Below are 22,932 nucleotides of genomic sequence, written 5' to 3' on the forward strand. Positions count from 1 at the left end.
CTTCCGCAGGGTGTATCGGTTCGGTCTCTTATGTATTTCGTATTTATCACTCAGAAATGTCTCTGTGCCAAAGGAGAAATGGGACAAATCATTTTTAAAAAATCCAGAAACGTTCCAAACTTCAATCGCTCCAGGAACGTTCCAAACTTTAACTAGCTCCCAGATTCAACATCACAGACATTGAAAACTCCTTACCAAACCATTTCAAAACCAAATCAATATTTAAAAACATGATTACGTTAAATTATGTAGATTTTTCTTCTATTTTCAGGCTTTTAGCCGCCATATTGGATCAGCCATCTTGGATTTCAAAACGGGGCACATGACTTTCGAAAGTACTAGTATATATATATACATACATCTTATCTTATCTTATCATCATACTATTATATAAGTACCGTCTGTATGTATGTATGTATGTATTTCTGACCGCGGACTACTCATTCGTTAGTGGACCTAATTTTTACCAAAAGTATATGAAGTAGGGGTAGAATTTCCCGGTGAGTGCCATAAAGTGTATAGTTTTTGTTACCGATTTTCTGGAAACCGGTTTTTTTAATTTTTTCAATTTTTCGGGAATTAATTGACCGAATCTCAAAGAATTGTATATGAAGTAGGGGTAGAATATTTCCCGGGGAGTGTATAATTTTTCGTTACCGATCTTTTTGGAAACCGGTTACGAAATTTAAGACCAAATCTTAAAGAATTATACATGAAATAGGGGTAGAATTTCCCGGGGAATGTATAATTTTTCGTTACCGATCTTTTTGGAAACCGGTTCAGAAATTTAAGACCGAATCTTAAAGAATTATACATGAAATAGGGGTAGAAAGAACTTAAGAATTTAATAGAATTAAAAAATTGATAATAATAAAGGGATTTCCGATTTTTGTTTAAAACAATGTACGTGATTGTTCTAATTTTCGCAAATTGTAATTGACCGAATCTGAAAGAATTATATAGATAGGGGTAGAAAAAACTAAAGAATGTAATAGAATTAGAAAAATTGCTAATAAAAAAGGGCTAAGATGATGTGTATAAAATTATATTAATTTTGGACGAGCCTTAACTACGCACTGCGATAGCTAACGATATTAATATTTTGATCTCAGAAGATTGGATGAAGGAAATGGAAGATTACAAAAATTGTGATTATAAATATTAATTAATAATTAATTGAGTTTTATTCAATATTGCAAAACGTATATTTCGTGGGTGTAAAATAAAATTCCTTTTAATAATATTTATATTTTTTAAATAAATATTATATCTAAATAATTATAATAATAATTATAATTTCCTCAAATTTTGAGATATTAGCTGAATTTTTTTAGAGATAATTTTTCGTTACTTTTTTAAAAACAATGCCCAAATTTTTCTAATTTTTTGGAGATGGCAAAGATGTGTATAATTTTTCATAATCGATTTTTTTTCAAAATTTTCTAATTTTTTGAGGATGGCTATGATGAGTTTATAGAAAAATTGCTAATAATAAAGGGGTTTCGGATTTCTGCTCCAATTTCCGTAAATTTTGAGATATCAAGCTGAATTTTTTTTATGGATAATTTTTATAGATAATTTTTCGTTACTGATTTTTGTGGAAACCGGTTACAAAATTTTTCAAATTTCTCGGGAGTTAATTAATCGAATTTCAAAGAATTGTATATGAAATAAAGGTAGAATTTCCTGGGGTTTGCTCTAAAAAGTGTATAATTTTTCGTTACCGATCTTTTGGGAAACCGGTTACGAAATTTTTTCAATTTTTCGGGAATTAATTGACCAAATCTTAAAGAATTACATGTAAAATAGAGGTAAAATTTCCCGGAGATTGCTATAAAGTGTATAATTTTTCGTTACCGATTTTTTTGGGAACCGGTTACAAAATTTTTTCAATTTTTCGGGAATTAATTGACCAAATCTTAAAGAATTATATATGAAATAGGAGTCAAGTGTGTCAAAAATTTTTTAATTTTTGGAGGATAAGTTTAATTTTTTATTAATGGGTAGTTTTTCATTAATAAATTAATTTTCTTGAAACCGGTGCCAAAATTTTTCTAATTTTTTGATTATTTTGAAAAGAGAAAATAAAATAAAAGAAAATAAAAGAGAGTTAATAATGGCGGGTCAACGGAGAGTGAAAACGCGCGAGGCGCAAGCAAAAATAAAATTTAAAGACTTTAATATAAGAGATTACATTTTTGTAATATTTGACAATATGCTAATCTCTGCATCTATAATATTATCTATTATTTTTTATTTTTTAAAAAAGAATTCGAAGATATAGGTTAGAGATTGAGGAGAAAGAATATCAAAGGTGCTCCTAATTAATGAGTGAGTTTGGGGAGAGGGGAATAGAATTTAAGCCCGCGCGAAGCGCGGGCGAAAAATCTAGTCTTATCATTACTATTATATAAAACGCGACTGTTTGTCTGTCCGTCCGTCCGTCCGTCCGTCTGTCCGCGAACTACTCATTCGTTAGTGGACCGAATTTTTACCACGAGTACATGAAATAGGGGTAGAATTTCCCGGGGAGTGCCATAAAGTATATAGTTTTTCGTTACCGATTTTCTGGAAACCGATTTTTTTTATTTTTTTAATTTTTCTGTCCAAATTTTTACCACGAGTACATGAAATAGGGGTAGAATTTCCCGGGGAGTGCCATAAAGTTTTCTGGAAACCGATTTTTTTTATTTTTTTAATTTTTCTGTCCAAATTTTTACCACGAGTACATGAAATAGGGGTAGAATTTCCCGGGGAGTGCCATAAAGTATATAGTTTTTCGTTACCGATTTTCTGGAAACCGATTTTTCTAATTTTTCTAATTTTTCGGGAAATAATCGACCGAATTTAAAAGAATTATATATGAAACAGAGGTAGAATTTTCCGGGGAGTGCTATAAAGTGTATAATTTTTCGTTACCGATCTTTTTGGAAATCGGTTACAAAATTTTTCCAATTTTTCGGAAATTAATTGACCGAATCTTAAAAAATTATATAATTTTTAATTTTTTTTCAATATTATTCTTTATCTATATGTATTTTATGTGTATTACTATTATATAAAACGCGACTGTTTGTCTGTCCGTCCGTCCGTCCGTCCGTCCGTCCGTCCGTCCGTCTGTCCGCGAACTACTCATTCGTTAGTGGACCGAATTTTTACCACGAGTACATGAAATAGGGGTAGAATTTCCCGGGGAGTGCCATAAAGTATATAGTTTTTCGTTACCGATTTTCTGGAAACCGATTTTTTTTATTTTTTTAATTTTTCTGTCCAAATTTTTACCACGAGTACATGAAATAGGGGTAGAATTTCCCGGGGAGTGCCATAAAGTATATAGTTTTTCGTTACCGATTTTCTGGAAACCGATTTTTCTAATTTTTCTAATTTTTCGGGAAATAATCGACCGAATTTAAAAGAATTATATATGAAACAGAGGTAGAATTTTCCGGGGAGTGCTATAAAGTGTATAATTTTTCGTTACCGATCTTTTTGGAAATCGGTTACAAAATTTTTCCAATTTTTCGGAAATTAATTGACCGAATCTTAAAAAATTATATAATTTTTAATTTTTTTTCAATATTATTCTTTATCTATATGTATTTTATGTGTATACAGTTGGGTTTTATATTATAGTAGTTTTCATAACCGATTTTTATGAAACCGGTTTCCAAAAATCGGTAACGAAAAACTATACACTTTATGGCACTCCCCGGGAAATTCTAATAATGATAATAATGTGTTTGATATACTTATAATACGAGCATCATTTTTTACCGTAGCTAAACAAATCTATATATATAAGTCACGTCTGTCTGTCTGTTTGTCTGTCTGTCTGTCTGTACGCGAACTACTCATTCGTTAGTGGACCGAATTTTTACCAAAAATATATGAAACGGGTAGAATTTCCCGGGGATGAAAATGTTGTGGCCATTTTTTTGCTACCGATTTTCTGGAAACCGATTTTTTTAATTCTTCTAATTTTTCGGGAAATAATTTACTGAATTTAAAAGAATTATATATGAAACGGGTAGAATTTTCCGGGGAGTGCTATAAAGTGTATAATTTTTTGGTACCGATTTTTTTGAAAGCCGGTTACAAAATTATTTCAATTTTTGGGGAAATAATTGACCGAATCTAAAAAAATTGTGTATGAAGTAGGGGTAGAATTTCCCGGGGATTGCCATAAAGTGTATAATTTTTCGTTACCGATTTTTAGGGAAATTGGTATCAGAAAATTTTCCAATTTTTCGGAAATTAATTGACCGAATTTCAAACAATTGTATATGAAATAGAGGTAGAATTTTCTGGGGAGTGATATAAAGTGTATTATTTTTTGTTACCGATCTTTTTGGAAACCGGTTACAAAATTTTTCCAATTTCTCGGAAAATAATTGAATCTTAAAGAATTACATATGAAATAAAGGTAGAATTTCCCCGGGATTGCTATAAAATGTATAATTTTTTGTTACCGATTTTTTTTTTGGAAAACGGTTACAAATTTTTTGAAATTTTTCGGGAATTAATTGACCAAATTTTAAAGAATTATATATGAAATAGCAGTCGTGTCAAAATTTTTTTAATTGTTGGAGGATGTTATTTTTTATTAATGGATAATTTTTCATTAATGAATTGATTTTCTTGAAACCGGTTACGAAGTTTTTCAAATTTTTCTAAAAAGGTTTTCGATTTTTGTTTAAAAAAATGTAGGTACGTGATTGTTCTAATTTCCTCAAATTTTGAGATATTAGCTAAATTTTTTTAAAGATAATTTTTCGTTACTTTTTTAAAAACAATGCCCAAATTTTTCTAATTTTTCGGGGATGGCGAAGATGTGTATAATTTTTCATAATCAATTTTTTGGAAACCGGTTTCAAAATTTTCTAATTTTTTTAGGATGGCTACGATGAGTTTATAGAAAAATTGCTAATAATAAAAAGGTTTCCGATTTTTGCTCCAATTTTCGTAAATTTTGAGATATCAAGCTAAATTTTTTTTATGGATAATTTTTATAGATAATTTTTTGTTACCGATTTTTGTGAAAACCGGTTACAAAATTTTTCAAATTTCTCGGGAGTTAATTGATCGAATTTCAAAGAATTGTATATGAAATAAAGGTAGAATTTCCTGGGGTTTGTTATAAAGTGTATAATTTTTTGTTACCGATTTATTTGGGAACCGGTTACAAAATTTTTCCAATTTTTCGGGAATTAATTAACCAAATCTTAAAGAATTATATATGAAATAGGAGTCAAAATTTTGTACGAAGAATATCAAAGGTGCTCCTAATTAATGAGTGAGTTTGGGGAAAGGGGAATAGATTTTGAGCCCGCGCGAAGCGCGGGCGAAAAATCTAGTATATATATAAATAAATGTATGTTTGTTTGTATGTTTGTCCGCTATGCAAATCTACAGTTTTCAACCGAATCTTAAAGAATTATATATGAAATAGTGGTAGAATTTCCCGGCGAGTGCTATAGAGTGTATAGTTTTTCGTTACCGATCTTTTTGGAAACCGGTATCCGATATTTTTCCAATTTTTTGGCAAATAATTGACCGAATCTTAAATAATTGTATATAAAACAGGGGTAGAATTTCCCGGGGAGTTCCATAAAGTGTATAATTTTTCATTACCGATCTTTTTGGAAACCGGTATCAGAAATTTTTCGAATTTTTCGGAAAATAATTGATCGAATCTTAAAGAATCTTCTCTCTATATATAAGATATATATGGGACGTTCCATGTCAACCGGGACAGGGCCGTCTCCAAAATTCTATTGAACCGATTAAAATGATTAAGGGCTTAAAATCTTTGTTTTTGTGTGCTTTATCAAATACAGTGTGGTACTTTTGAAAATTCAATATGGCGGTCAAAATATGGCGCTTCTTATGAGTTAAAAACATAAATCATATGATTAAATTGTTGTTTCTAATGGAAAAAAGAGGATACATAGCTTGTGAGTAGATAGCACTAAGATTTAGACGTCTCTCAAAAAAATAAAAATGGCGGATCCAATATGGCGGACAAAAAAAAACTTTTACCAAAATCTATGAAACTCAGTATTTGGAGGTTTTTGAGGTCGCTGATTACAAATCCGTTTATGATTTTTTAAAATTCAAAATGGCGGATCCAATATGGCGGACAAATTTTTCTTAAATTTATCAGATTCACTTGAAACTCGTTACTCGGGGGTTTTTGGAGTCGTTGATTACGAAATTAAAGTCAGTTTAGAGAATTTCAAAATGGCGGATCCAATATAGCGGACTGATTTTTTAAAATTCATCGAATTTACTTGAAATACGTTACTCGGGGGTTTTTGGGGTCGCTGATTACGAAATTAAAGTCAGTTTAGAAAAATTCAAAATGGCGGATCCTATATATCCAACAAAGGCAAGATGTAATGCATAATCCAGCCAGCAAAAACAAGATGTAATGCATAATCCAGCCAGCAAAGGCAAGATGTAATCGACAATCCAGCCAGCAAAGGCAAGATGTAATAATCCAACCAACGAAGGCAAGATGTAATGCATAATCAGTCTGCCATATTGGATCCGCCATTTTGAATTTCTCTAAACTGACTTCAATTTCGTAATCAACGACCCCAAAAACCCCCGAGTAACGAGTTTCAAGTAAATCTGATAAATTTAAAAAAAATTCGTCCGCCATATTAAATCCACCATTTTGAATTTTAAAAAATCATGAACAGATTCGTAATCAGCGACCTCAAAAACCCCCAAATACTGAGTTTCATAAATTTTGGTAAAAGTTGTTTTTTTTGTCCGCCATATTGGATCCGCCATTTTTTTAGAGAGACATCCAAATCTTAGTGCTATCTACTCACAAGCTATGTATCCTCTTTTTTCCATTAGAAACAATTTAATCATATGATTTGTGTTTTTAACTCATATAAAGCGCCATATTTTAACCGTCATATTGAATTTTCAAAAGTACCACACTGTATTTGATAAAGCACACAAAAACAAAGATTTTAAGCTCTTAATTATTTTAATCGGTTCAATAGAATTTTGGAGACGGCCCTGTCCCGGTTGACATGGAACGTCCTATATATACTTAAACCGTGGGCGTATTTTCAGAAACGCATCATTACCAATTTTTTGGAAAACTGGTTCCAAAATTTTTTTCATTTGTTAATGGACCGAATCTTAAAGAATTATACATGAAACAGAGGTAGAATTTTCTGGGGATGGCAATGATGTGTATTATGTTTTATTACCGATTTTTTGGAAATCGTACCGAAATTGAATTATATACGAAACAGGGTAAATATATGTTTAAAAAGATATCCCGCGTTTATGAAAATAATGGAGAAGGTAGAATTTTTTGGAGATGGCAATGATGTGTATTATTTTTTATTACCGATTTTTTGGAAATCAGTTCCAAAATTGAATTATATATGAAACAGGGTAAATATATGTTTAAAAAGATATCCCGCGCTCATGAAAATAATGGAGAGGCGACGTTACTCTGGCGCATGATTGTTGCCAATTTCATGGGAATGCTTTCTGGCGCGAAGTTATTCATGACCACGTGGCCAGCGCATGATCATGTGACGTATTTCTTCTTGCACGTGCGTTCTCTAAAAAAAAAAAAAACGATTATCGTTCTGTTTGAACCTTCAGAATGAGCATTTTTCTGTTCCTGATATCTTTCCTTTCTACGCAATGCTGATCGTTCTTCGGGTATCGAATTTTCGTGATTACGAATACGAAAAACAGCTTATTTCATCAATTAAGGAGGTCAGATAATAATAGAGATAGCATTAAAATTATATACCTTGAATTAAAGTATTTTTGACAGATTGAAAAAGTTTATTTCATTAATCTAGGAGGTCAGATAATATGCTTGAGCCTTCACGTTGAGAATCTTCCTGTTCCTGATATCTTTTCTTTCTACGCAATGCTGATCGTTCTCCGGTTATCGAATTTCCGTGATTACCGATATGAAAAATAGTTTATTTCATCAATTTAGGAGGTCAGATAATAATAGATGTAGCATTAAAATTATATATCTTGAATGATATCTTTCCTTTCTACGTAATGCTGATTGTTCTCCGGGTATCGAATTTCCGTTATATACCCAACAAAGTCTTTACAAAAGAAAAAAATACGCCAAGTACATAACAAATATATACAAATATACATAACAAATATACTTGGCGTATTTTTTTTCTTTTGTAAAAACTTTTTGTTGGGATTTCACTACTTTTTGTAGAAATTAATAATATACAAATTTGTATTATTTTCTATACTTGGCATATGTTTCTTCTTACATTGGTAATGTCCTTTTATTTAATATTGGAATTTTATTGTCTTTTGTGGAAATTATTTATGTTTTGTAATGTTATAGAAATTAATATTAAATCTTATTACACTTTTTCAGCAAAGAAAATATATGCGTTTTTGATAGTTTGCTTCAATATTATCATATGTAAAAAACAACTGTATTGTTATATGTGTAACAATAAACAAGGTAGTTTATTTTAATGAATTCGTTCAAATTTCAAAAATTGTAAGTTTAAGAAGAAAAGTTTTCAGGCAAAAGTTGTTCAATCCTGAGAGAGTAATTTGAGGACCTTTTGTTTGACCTTGGGTCAACGTTAAAGCACTATTTCAAGGTCGAATTTATTTTTCCATATATAGAACCTCCTATTCTTTATCACATATTTTTGTAGCTTGTAGCTGATGTCGAAACGTTTTCAAAACGCTATAATAAAGCTCTCTTTCGTTAAGAATTTTCTGAGATATTTTAAATTGTCATATTTTTTATTATAAAATATAAAAGATCTTATAAAGGATTCACTTTTCGATGACTTTAACTTGATACTTTTAAGGGCTGCACACAATGAAAGGAATAGGGAACAGAGAACAGGAAATAGGGAAACAGCTTAATATTAATATATGCATTGTGTACATACATGGCATATAATATACAGAATAAAATTTCATTACTGTTTCTTAGCACTATTCTTCTGTTTAACTATTCTGTGTTAATAAATTACACATGTTAATGAATTTCATATATTAATAATTAACTGTTCCCTATTCCCCGTTTTCTGTTCCTTATTCTTTTTATTATGCGCAGTCCTTTATACGTAGAATAATAAGAATCGATTATTATAAATTCAAATTATTATTAGTAATAATTAATGAGAAATTGAATAGTACAAATACACAAATCAGAGGATGCGTCCGTGCGATTTGACGAAGAGGAGCAGCCCAACGTTCACGTTGTTACTCGTATGGAGAAATATTAGAAGGAGCGCTTTATAAATAACAATGGCTACGCACGAATGTCGTTCATGTATAGCCGTTGTTATGCACTCTTTCCAATGCCTTGCCACGCACCTAACAAAACGTGAACGTTGAGCTGTTCCATCTCGTCGAATCGCACAGACGCATCCTGATTCACGTATCTGTGTTAAGTAATTTCTCATTAATTATTAAGGAACTTACAAAATAATAAAGGACTTTTCGATCCAGTTTTGCCCGCTCTGCTCACGAACAGTGCATATTACATGATACTAAAATATATTAAAATATTTTTAAAATATATGTAAATGTACCTTGCTCTGAAGGTCTTTTTTCCTCTCTTTCCTCTTCTTCTCTTATTTGTTTTTTATAATGTTAAGGAAAAGGTATCTAATCTGTAATCGAAATCAAATATATACATACATTCATGAATACTTAAAATACATTTACATATATTTTAAAAATATTTTAATATATTTTAGTATCATGTAATATGCACTGTTCGTGGGCAGAGCGGGCAAAACTGGATCGAAAAGTCTTTTAAATATATACATGTATACATGCATACTTACATAATGCATACATGTATACATAAATATAATATATGTTAGAATATTTTTGGAATATATACTTCTTTTTGAATCCCCCCTTCCGTTCTCTCTCTCTCTCTCTCTCTCTCTCTCTCTCTCTTGAAAAATTCTTTCTTGGAATTCTTTCTGTAATTTCGCACTGTCAAACGCGAAACAAATTTAACCTTTTTTGACACGCATTGACAAGCCGTTGAGATAACAACATCATTTAATATCAATTTCACTCTTATGATAATTTCGAGGTTCGATCTGCACATAAGCGAGATAACCAATCAGCGTCAAGGAATGTGAGCGTGCGAATGCAGTTGCATTGACCAGAGTGGTATGAACGCATTTTGAGGGACAAACTGGTTTTGCGCGTGTGTGTTCGTGTGACTGAAATCTGAACTTTTTCCTGAGATGTCGCCAAAAAAATTCACTTTTTGACATGTGAAATTTCGAGATCTCAGTATTGACTGCACCAATCTTAATCAAACTGGTCGCAATTGAAAGCTCGTATCAACGTTATATTAGAAAACTGTCGTCAGATTTTTGATCGCAGTTTTCTTTCTTGAGATATTTCATTCGGAAAATCGATCGGCCTGAAAACTCCGGATAAGCTGCTTGGTAGCGTCGTCTGCTAACTCTCTTTTTATGTACTTGGCGTCGCGACGCTACCGCGTCGGTTGATATATATAAAAGATATATACGTATATGTATATGTATCAGGGTGTCCCGTAAGTCGAGGTCATCCGCTCGGGAGATGAAAGGGGAACCAAAAACAAGAAAAAAAGTTGGTACAAACATAGGCCCAAAAATGCGTTGTTTTCGAGTTATCGCCATTTTTATGTTAAAATTTGAAATTGCTTTGCCTTCGAATTTTTTTGTCAAAATTGAAACATAAGATGGTTTTTATGAGTTTTAAAACACAACTAAAGTCAAATAAAAGTTGCGGGCTGCTTTAGCACTACCCAGGATGCACCGCGTGGAGGTACAGCCCGCTTAGCATCCCTTGACAGAGATCAGGACCCCACAGTTCGTCACTCCTGTGGTATTTAGTGACTCCAAACCCTCTCTGTCGTGTGTATGTATTCGTGCAGAAGGAGGTCATTTCGAACACCTCATATAATTTTTACATTCACTCACACCCACTCACACACACACACACTCACTCACACACACACACACACACACACACACACACACACACACACACACACACACACACACACACACACACACACACACACATACACACGACAGAGAGGGTTTGGAGTCACTAAATACCACAGGAGTGACGAACTGTGGGGTCCTGATCTCTGTCAAGGGATGCTAAGCGGGCTTGTACCTCCACGCGGTGCATCCTGGGTAGTGCTAAAGCAGCCCGCAACTTTTATTTGACTTTAGTTGTGTTTTAAAACTCATAAAAACTATCTTATGTTTCAATTTTGACAAAAAAATTCGAAGGCATAGGCCCAAAAAAAAAAAAATATATATATATATATATATATATAGGTCCAAAAGTATGTTCCGGGACTTTTATTTTTGATATCGGTATATTCCGGGACATTTGGCAGTTTCCAGGACTGTACATTTCAAAAAACGTAAACAGTTCCGGAACATACCTCTGGACCTACATATATATATCGTACACAGTCAGTCGGAGAGCACAGATGTGTTTATTATTAAGTCTAACATATACAAGTTTCGACTGAAGGTTGCTTTACCGGTCTCGGATTCTCGATTTCTCCTGCTTCCTGTATCTCGCATTTTGGATAGAATGCCAATGTGCGATAAAACGGCCCTGGATAAAAAGACGTGCAAAGGCTGCGGGGCGACAGTGGTCAGGCCGATTGTTTGTGATGATTGTGGCATCGCCTCTCATCCTGGCTATTTAGCCCGAACGGGCCATCCTCACTCCGACGGCAGATTTATCTGCTGCTCCTCTGACCCGACAGACCCTTTGGTCGGAAAAATAAGAGCCATAATTCGTGAAGAGTTCGCTAACTTTCGCGATGAAATTGTGAGTTCATTCCGTGCTGATATAGAGCGGATTTCAGCTGAGATGCTAGGGCTAGCGGGGAGAGTCGCGGAGATTGAGAACAAGTTATTATCCGCCTCCCCTTCCATCGATCAGGAGGAATTAATGGAGGAGATTTCCGAGAGGGAGAGAAGATCTTCGAACTTAATTTTTTATAACCTTAATGAGTCAAATTCTCCATCTTCTGTGAGCGATGACGTCTCGAATGATCTGTCCATTGCTGAGGAAATAATTCGTAAAATACGGCCCCAAAACCCTCCTCGTATCAAGATTCGGAGACTCGGCACTTTTAAACAGGGTCATGCAAGACCTTTGCGAGTCTCACTGCCATCCAGATCTGACGCCATCGACATACTGAGGATGAAGAATAGTTACTCTGGGCCAGTTGCTATCAAACAGGATTTAACCAAGAAACAGCGTGATCATTTTGTTTGTGTTAAGAAGCGGTTTGAATCGCTTAAAGACACTGGTGTTACCGACATGACTTTGAGATTTATTAACGGTGTGCCGAAAATTGTAAAAGCTTCCACTAATAGGCGCCAAAAAAACGCGACTATCACCCTTTAGCGTATTATCAGAATGTGAGAGGTTTGAGGACGAAATTGGCTGATCTACGGTGTTCGATCAATTCTTCCGTGCTGAAAGTTGATTTTATTATTTTTACAGAAACGTGGCTTAATTCTGGTGTTTCTGATGCTGAACTGGGCCTAAGTGATTTTAAAGTTTTCCGGTATGACAGGGATAAACATACTAGCATCTACTCGAGGGGCGGCGGTGTTTTAATTGCTGTCCGTAATTGTTTTCCCAGCCGCTGTATTGAAATATCTCCTTCTAACATTGAACATCTCTTTGTTGAAGTAAGGATCGGCCGTCGCGTATTTATAATTGTCGCTGTCTATATTCCGCCTAATTCTTCGCCTGATGTTTATGAATCTCATTGTCGTTCCGTGCTGGATGTTTGTTTTTCTTATCCTAATGCTAAACTTATTATTCTTGGTGACTTTAACCTGCCAAATATTATCTGGTATCAAAACAATTCATCTCTGAATTATAATGCCAGGGGCGGCTCACAATTAAGACAAGCTGATATTGTCAACGAATATTTTAGTCTTTGCAACTTTCGGCAATACAATAATATAAGCAATGCGCTGGGGAACGAGCTTGATCTGATTTTTTCCTCTCTCGATGGTATTCACGTACATGCTTCCCTCGAGCCTCTCCTTCCTTGCGACACACATCATCCTGCTCTCGAATTTGCCCTGCCACTTCCCACTGCTGCTCGTCCTTCAGGGAATTCTTACTGCAGACCGTGTTTTAAACGTGCCGATTTTTCTGCAATTGATGACTATTTAGGTCAAATTGACTGGGATTCTGCCTTTGCTAATATTCCGGTGGATGAGGCCACTGAGCTACTTTACTCTCACTTGAACTTTGCGATCAATACTTATGTTCCCTCTTATGTTATTTTCGAATCTACTTATCCAGCATGGTTCACCAAGGAATTAATTTCTCTAATCAGGGCCAAGAAGGCGGCACACTTAAGATATAAATGCACTCTCTCATTCTCTGATTATCTATCTTTCTCTCACCTTAGAGCTAGATGTAAATCTCTGTCTGCTGTTTGCTGGTCTGATTTTATTGATAAATCTGAACATGCGCTGTCGAATAATACCAATCTTTTCTGGGGCTTTATCAGAGACATCAGATCTTCCAACCATTGCGCCTCTCAGATTCTGCATAATGATCATTTACTGGAGGATGATGAATCTATTGCGAACTGCTTCGCTGATTATTTCGAATCTGTTTATGTTAGTAGCGATGTAATCGACGAATACCCTGACAGCGGTTTTAACTTAAATCACCCCTTGGATCTTTTATCCCTGGACATATCAATTTCGGATGTGTATAACGAGATTTGTGAGCTTCCATTGAGCTGCTCCGCGGGGTTGGATGGCATTCCACCTTCATTACTAAAATCATGTATCTTTATCGCGTCAAGATTTCTGTGGCTGATCTTTAATAAGTCACTGAGGGATGGTGCCTTCCCATCTCTTTGGAAGCAATGTCTCGTCTCTCCGATTTTTAAAGGTGGCGACCGTCAATCAGTCACTAACTATCGTCCTATATGTAAACAAAATGTTATGCCGAAAATCTTTGATGGCATTGTTGCTCGAAAACTTAGCTCCCTATGTAAAAACATTATTATAAAGGAACAACATGGACTTGTACCGGAACGCTCGACAACGACAAATCTTGTTAATTACTATGATTTTTTAACTTCTGCTGTTGAGAGTGGATCCCAGGTTGACTCAGTTTATACCGATTTTAGAAAAGCGTTTGACTCAGTTAATCATACAATATTTAGTACAGGGAAATTAGGATTTTTCTGCGGAATAATTCGCATGTAGCTAAATTTTTGCATGGACCTTTATTTCGTCGTTAAAAACAATATGTGAAAAGTCCCCATCGATGTGACCCCTGCTAAAAATTTTACAGAGGGTCAAAGGTAAAGAAAAACAGTTTTTCGCGAATATTTTTTTATTCATTAGTCCTACGGCAAAAATAGTTATTACAAAATTTGTAGCTTATAAAATTCTCTACAAAAAATGTTCTATAAGTTTTTTTGTACAAGCAATACTTTTCACGTAATAAATTTTGCAAGATATGCGCTGCGCGGTAAATTTACGGAGCGCGCTGACAGACGTCAAATAAATTGAAGCGTCGCACGCGCGCACAAAAAATGTCATATCTTTTGAACGAATCATCGTACAAAAATGATCGAAGAATCGTTGAAAAGCAGAAACTTTCAGCTTTTTAATGCAATTTGGTTCGTTATTCTATGATAATTTTTGAAAATTCTACGATGGTTTAAACAAATTGTTACATGCATTTTTTGTCTTTTTTCATAAAATCAGCCACAAGTAGGTTCCAAATTGTTTAAAAAAAAAACGCCAGCAGGATATTACAGTATATACTTCATACTTTGACCCTACCAGAGGAAAAAAATTACAAAAATTTTTTGCTTTAAAATCAAGCTATTGACATTTTCAGTAATTTTTAAAATTTTTGATGAAACGTTAAAATTAAAATCGTCATAACTTGGCGAAAAACTGAGCTAGAAAATTTTTTTTAATTTTTTTTATTTTTTTTTTTAATTTTTTAAATTGTTTTTAATTTTTTTAAATTTTTAAAAAAGTTTTTGTTTTAAAATTTTTTTTTATATACTGTGAAAATCCTGCTGGCGTTTTTTTTTTTAAACAATTTGGAACCTATTGTGGCTGATTTTATGAAAAAAGACAAAAAATGCATGTAACAATTTGTTTAAAACCATCGTAGAATTTTCAAAAATTATCATAGAATAACGAACCAAATTGCATTAAAAAGCTGAAAGTTTCTGCTTTTCAACGATTCTTCGATCATTTTTGTACGATGATTCGTTCAAAAGATATGACATTTTTTGTGCGCGCGTGCGACGCTTCAATTTATTTGACGTCTGTCAGCGCGCTCCGTAAATTTACCGCGCAGCGCATATCTTGCAAAATTTATTACGTGAAAAGTATTGCTTGTACAAAAAAACTTATACAACATTTTTTGTAGAGAATTTTATAAGCTACAAATTTTGTAATAACTATTTTTGCCGTAGGACTAATGAATAAAGAAATATTCGCGAAAAACTGTTTTTCTTTACCTTTGACCCTCTGTAAAATTTTTAGCAGGGGTCACATCGATGGGGACTTTTCACATATTGTTTTTAACGACGAAATAAAGGTCCATGCAAAAATTTAGCTACATGTGAATTATTCCGCAGATTTGACATTTTTTTGTTTAATTTCCCTGTACTAATTAATGTGTAAACTTCGATCTCTAGGGTTCGGAGGTTCTCTTTTGCGTTGGATATCCTGCTTCCTATCAAACAGGTCTCAAGTCATAAAGTTTAATAACAGCTTCTCCAGAAGTATAAATGTTTTGTCTGGAGTGCCGCAGGGCTCACATCTTGGCCCTCTTTTATTTGTTTTATTTATTAATGACATAGCTGCTTTTATTAAATTCTGCTTTTTCTTACTGTATGCTGATGACCTTAAATTATACCGCCGGATTAATGGACCTGCTGATGCGCTTTTATTACAACATGACTTATTTGAACTTGAGGCCTGGTGTAGGAGGAACTGTCTTCGGCTTAACGTCTCTAAATGTTTTGTTATTCACTTTTCTCGTAGACGTAACTCATATTTATATAACTATACTCTTGATGGTTTACCTCTCTCAGCAGTGCGCGAAGCTCGAGATCTCGGGGTCTTGTTCAGTGCGGACTTATCATTTAATACACATATACAATCAATAGTTTCATCTGCTTATAGAACGCTTGGATTCATCCTCTGATGGGGTAGATTTTTTAAGAATATAACCACTTTAAAATTATTATACTGTACGTTAGTTCGCCCCAAGTTGGAGTACTGTTCCATAGTTTGGTCTCCGTATTTTGAATGTCATCAGTTATTGATTGAACGTGTGCAGCACAAATTCCTGCGTATGGCTGCTTATCGGCTAGGTAATCCCATGTCAATTACTTGCCATGAATACTGCACTATATTAGATAGATTAAATCTGCTATCGTTAGAAAATAGGAGACTAACCTTTGATCTTACATTTATTTTTAAGCTTCTTAATCACTCTATTGATTGTCCGGATTTGTTGGAACGTATCTATTTTAACATCCCGACTAGAGAATTAAGACAGTACTCCATCTTCCACCTCGAGTATCACCGTACTTTGTATAGCGCAAATTCGTGTGTAAATAGGCTAATAATATCTGCAAGTAATTTCTCCAATAGGGTTGACTTTTTTGGTGGCTCTGTATCAACTTTTAAACAAAAACTTTCTCGTCTACTCTTGTAACCTGAATTTCTCCATATTATGTTGTAAAATTTTTATTTTATCTTATTGTTCTTGTTTTTTCTTTTCTCTTTGTACGCTAAAGGGTTTATTACCCGTTAATAAAGTTTATTATTATTATATATATATATGTAAGATGGATTTCTATTATTGAGGATTTTCCAAGAAAAAAACCAATGGTCTCTCGTTTTGTATTGCCCGGTTTTTCTCTTGATCTCTTTTTATATCATCTATTTTTATTAAATTTACTATTCTCAACAGTTCCTCTTTGTTCTCTTTTGCTTCCAACACTGGGTTTCTGCTCAGACAGTCTGCTTCCAAATTCTTTTTCCCTGGTAAATATGTTATCTTGAAATCATATTGCGATAAATAATAGGTTAGATCACCCAGTTCTTCATCTGTTCTTGGTTTTATATTTAAATTTTCCAAAGGCTTATGGTCTGAGTATACAGTGAAGGATCTTCCTATAAGCCATTGTTGCCAATATTTTACCGCTTCTTTTATTGCCAAACACTCTAGATATATAGCTTTTTTTCTTTTTTGCATTTCATTAAGTTTTTTCGAAAAATATGCAACTGGCTTTTCTTTCTTATCTGGTTGCTCTTGTTTTAGCACTGCGCCAATACCTTCTAATGATGCATCTGTGTAAATTTTTATAGGCAGATCTTTATCAAATATCTCTAATATTGGTTGGGAGCACAGAAGTTCTTTTATTTTCTTAAATGATTTTTCACACTCTTCCGACCATACATACTTTTTATTTTTTCTTAACAGCTTATGTAGCGGATCTAAAATTATTGCGCTTCTTGGTATGTACTCATGATAAAAATTTATTTTCCCCAAAAACCGTCTTATATCATTTTGTGTCTTTGGAGTGGAGAAATCTCTAATTGAAGCTAAGTTGTCTTTAATTGGTCTTACCGAGTTGTTCTGGATTATATTGCCCAAATATTTTACTGAATCCGAGGCGAATGTGCATTTCTTAAACTTCAATCTAAAACCTTCTTTTATTTTGCCTCTAATACCTGTTTTATATGTTCCATGTGTTCCTCAAACGACGGTGAGTATATCAAGATATCATCAATGTAGTTCACTGCAAATCCTGTTAATCGATGTTTTCTTAAGATGCTACTTAGAATCCGTTGAAAAATTGCCGGTGATGTTTTCAAGCCAAATGGTAGGCAGGTCCATTGGAAGTGTCCATCTTGTGTAACAAAACCTGTTTTACTTCTGTCTTCAATTCGGAGTGGAATAGACCAGAAAGCTGAGTTTATATCCAGTGTTGTGAAATATCTGCAGTTTCTCGTTTTTATTATCAAATCATCTATTATCGGAAATGGTTGAGCTTGTGGTACTATTATTTTATTTAGGTCTCTAAAGTCAATGCAAAGTCTAGATTTTTTGTTTTCCTCTTTTTTAAATGCCAATGTTACTGGTGCTGCAAATGGACTGTATGATTTTTCAATGAAGTGTCTCTTTAAAAGATTTACAACTTGTTCTTCAATTTTCTTTCTATCTTCTATTGTGCATCTATATGGCCTCTTGCTGCAATATTTATCAATCAATAGATCTATCCGAGCTTCATAATCTTTTACAGTACCTATGTCGTACTTATCCTTTGCAAACACCGTCTTATATTCTTCTATCAGTCTTTCTATCTTTTTCTTTTTATTTATATCTAAGTGGTTTATTTTTATTTCAAATTAACTTTCTTTTATATATTCAATAAAATTCACTGAATACATCTCTATCTTATTTTGTTTATAATTTGTATTGTTTACAGTTCTTATATTTATATCTTTCGCTTGTTCTATCGCTAAATTTTCATTCTGGACTAGCTTAAACTTTTTTATCATGTCTAGTCCTATAATAAAATCTTCAAAATCATCTCTTTTAACAATTTGTACATCTGTCATTTTTTTAATATTAAAGATTTTTACCTTAATAGTTATTAGACCATTTGTTCTTTTCACACCATTAGCCGTTTTTAAATGTATTTTATTTATATCTTTATCTTCTATAACTCTAACTAATTTTGAATTTATTAGTGAGATCTGAGACCCTGAGTCATAGATCCCTTCTATCTCCAACTTATCTTCTAGTAATACTTTGATTTTGACTAATGATGTTATATCTAGTTTTTTTCTCTGTGTTCAATTCTACCTCTATTACTGAGTTGTTTCCTACAACGCTAGGTTTATTATTTTCTTTCTTCTTAAACCATCATGACTCCTCCGGATGATATCTGATGCCTTTGCTTAAACTTTCACAGTTCTTGCATAGCCTTTTTTCTTCAGTCTTTTTTTTATTTTCAAATTTCTCTTCTTTCTTCTTTGGAAAACTTTTTTTATTCACTAAACTCTCATACCTTCTTATTTCATTAAACAGTTTTGTTGAATCTTCACATTCTTCTCTATCTATTTTATTCATAATGAAGTCTGGCAGTCCTACTGCAATTAAGGTCGTTAATGTTTTTGTATCTATATTTTTATTCATATCTAGCAGAAGTCTTTCCTTTCTCATTGCATAATCAATAAGAGATCCTTCTTTATATCTAAATGACAAAGCATATGTTACCGTGCTCTATCCTTTATCAGCAAAGGTCTCTAGGAATCTATCTTTTCATTCAATCCATTTAGCAGTAACTTTCAACTTCGTTAACGTTGCCCAGTGCCAGTCTAAACAAGATTTATCCAAAAACAATCTTAATATCTCTATTTTTATTTCATCTTCTGTGATATCAAATCTTGTACACTCCTTCTCAAATGTCTCTATCCATTGTTTGGCATTTGAGTGCTTCTTACTAGTGAATTTCTCAATCATATACTTCTCTGCAATCTTTTTTAATTTTTTCTCTCCTTCTTTTTTCTGTGATGTTTCCACCAATTTTTCTAGTATCTTACTCAAATCATCCTTTCTTATATCAGCTCTGTCTTTTTCTTCTATTTCTTGTAAGTATTTACCTGCAAACTGTATATTACCATCCTCATCTATATAAATTTTTCTCAACTCTTCTGTCATAGAGATCCACACTTTTCTTGACTGATGTCTTTTTTTTAAACTATTCTTTGCTTTTAAATAATTCTCTGTTTTCATTAATTCTATATGGTTGGTTAATCCCTGGTCTCCTTGTAAGACATACGTCAATCCATCTTCTGTTCTAATTGAGGTTATGGCTATCGTAGCCGACTTCTCGTCTTTTGGAGAAGTGACTATTGTAAATTCAAATTGTAATTTATCCATTATTTTAATTGACTGAAATTGTCGTTTTGTAAGATGGATTTCTATTATTGAGGATTTTCCAAGAAAAAAACCAATGTGTTGCTCTGTAACAAGAGATTTAAATTTTATTTACTATGTTTTAACAATTTATGTACAATATTTACAATCTTACCTGTAACAAAAGAAACGACAATTAAAGTTTCTTTCTCCGTTACACCTCTAATTACTCTTTATTTAAACCATTTTTTTATCTCAATGATTTTGCAAGATACGCACACGTGCTTATCATTTTCTATCTCTTTCCCTATCTATCTCTCTTGTTCAGTGTTAAGGCCTTCACACATAAAATCGCGTAAGAACGTAAAACGTAAGCGTAAGAAAATCGACCAATCCCAATCAAGTATTGTGCTGTCCGTAACCACTTAAGTAGGGGAAAATACTTGATTGGGATTGATCGATTTTCTTACGCTTACGTTTTACGTCCTTACGACATTTTATGTGTGAAGGCTCTTACCGACTTCGGCCTACTACCAACTACTGTAGCGCGGCGAATTCAAATGAAGAAAGTACCTTACTTTACATATATATATATATATATATATATATATATATATATATATATATATAAGATATATAAAATTCTTGTAAAAAGATTTTTTGCGTTTTCTTCTATCTACAGATTTTCCTTTACAAAAATATCAAGAATTATTATCGTATCAATTTATGCAATCTAGCAAATAAGTTTTAATTTTCATTCAATGTTAAGTGGACTTTACTTTAATAAAATTTTGGCATATAATTTAATAAAAATATATAATGTTTAATGTTAAACTCAGGGCGTGTTCGTCTTCAATCTGGTTCAGTGGACGCCTATAAAATATTTAGATTATGAATACCCGTGGTGGTCGCATGTGTTAGGCTGGTTTACAGCGCTATCCTCCATGCTCTGCATACCCGGATACATGGTCTATGCCTGGATGACTACATCGGGTGACAATAGGACGGTAAGTACGGACAAATCGAAAATATAAGTTTATTGAGAGATATTTACAATTTATTCGATAGTTTATTTAATATAATTATTTCTTCCTTGCAGAAATACAAATTGTTAATTAAGATAGAGGACGACGTCGCGACTCTGCGAACAAAGATGGGTCAACCACCAGTCGAGCTAACGCCCCTATAATTATTGCTTCGGTAGGCAGCGCAAGCTTGCCTAGTTTGATAATACAGTTGTTTCCTGTTATCCTGTAAAATTGGTGAATTACAAGGAATTGATAAGAATTTATTTTGTAGTCATAAATTCCTAATCTTTAAAATCGGGGGAATGATTTAAAAAATGTTTAAATAAAGATTCTAAAAATTGTTTTCTTTTGATTCGTTTGTGAAATAAAAGTAAGGCCACTTGGAAATAGAAATGGATTGAGAAATGATCCAAATGTTTCCTAAAGTAGGTCTTAATTTCGACAATTAGAAACGTAACTTCACAAAATAGGTTCTTGCCAATTTCTCTTAATGCATCCGCTTTTTGTAGGATATCGTGATAACAGTTACCATAAAAGAATGCGCGCGCGACCGCTTGTAGGTCGTCGAGGCTTGGCGTTCTTTCGTTCTCGAAGACACGATTCGACGCGAAGCGGAGAGCCAGCAATTAAATGAACGCCGGAAACGAACGTACCCGACACTGCCCTCGGTTCCCCTCTTCACACCCTCTCGACAAAAAGCTTCGCTGGCTTTGTACATAAATTATTTATTATTTGTCATCGTAACGATCGCATAACTCCCGCAGGGTAGGTGACGCGGAAGTTCGCGAACGCTTGTAACATTCTGGCTAAATTGCCGGGTTCATCTTGGGATCAGACGGAATATGCAGATCTGGTTGCATCATCGTGCACCGAAGCTGTTTAAAATTTACTTTATTGCAAATATAAAAACGGATTAATTTATGTTCTAAAATCTTTTTTGCACGGATACTCTCCTTTGAATATATAGTTTTAAGGACCCAAATTATACATGATTTCTGATGTGATATAGAAAAGTCGCCAAATTTATTGCCAGATTGTCACCGTGTTCGTAAATACACATAATGAGTGACAATTCAGTCAATTGCTATTAGCGATAAGCGAAATCGGTGCAATCGGCTGTTGCTCTCACATAACAAATATCTGATGATATCATTTATCAAACTTATATCGTGATAGCCCTACGTACGTCCGCATTTACACCCGTACTTTCGCATCAATTTAACGCTGCAATTGGCGAACAAAGTGCGGCTACGTCTTTCTTTTCAAGGATTGTAATAAATATTAATTTGCGACGAACGTAAGGCAAAGCGTTTCTTCCATAACATGTAGCGCAATCATCACTAAGTTGTTATAAATGAAAAGTACAACAATGTAGTACTCCTAGACATATTAAATGACGCTGTATCGCCCAAATTCTTTGCCATTTGCGAGTGACTCGTATTAATAATGTATTGACGTCCCAAACCGCCGCCGTCCGGACGTTTACGACGAACGGATGGACAGTACGATTCTAGGATTGCCCTGTGCGCATATTTATGCTGCCATAAATATTATAAATAGGCGCGTTTTATTATCGTATTGCTCTTATTTAATAAACTAGTGTTACCTAATTTATTTCGTGTACTTGTCGTTAGATCTGCAGCGTCCGTAGACCAATAGTATAATAGCGAAATATGTAATTAACATAAAAAGCGACAAAACATTCGCAGACATTGCAATACCATGATGAAATTATAAAGATGATAGACGAATGAAATAAAAAATATAATTTTGATATTGTGTCGCTATGTTGTATGTACACTATATTTATCCGGTAAAAAATGTTGCATATAAAAACATATATAAATGTATATAATTCTACATATGTCTATATATGTTTTTTTTCTTTTATAATCTCTGTTTGTACACAAAAAAA

General features: G+C 33.4%; 1 protein-coding gene across 3 annotated transcripts in view; it reads left to right on the forward strand.

Annotated features, from left to right (window-relative positions):
- Nucleotides 1–22,791, forward strand: part of Gat-a (GABA neurotransmitter transporter-1A) — a 45,044-nt gene extending 22,253 nt beyond the window's left edge. For all 3 annotated transcript variants that reach the window (XM_071777132.1, XM_071777124.1, XM_071777116.1), the window contains exons 8-9: nt 20,829–20,996; nt 21,089–22,791. In XM_071777132.1, the coding sequence (XP_071633233.1) occupies nt 20,829–20,996; nt 21,089–21,178 (258 nt within the window). In that variant the 3' untranslated portion in view covers nt 21,179–22,791. The remainder of the gene's footprint in view (nt 1–20,828; nt 20,997–21,088) is intronic.
- The last annotated feature ends 141 nt before the right edge of the window (nt 22,792–22,932 follow it).

Source organism: Temnothorax longispinosus, chromosome 1 (assembly GCF_030848805.1).
Source record: "Temnothorax longispinosus isolate EJ_2023e chromosome 1, Tlon_JGU_v1, whole genome shotgun sequence".
Taxonomy (NCBI): domain Eukaryota; kingdom Metazoa; phylum Arthropoda; class Insecta; order Hymenoptera; family Formicidae; genus Temnothorax; species Temnothorax longispinosus.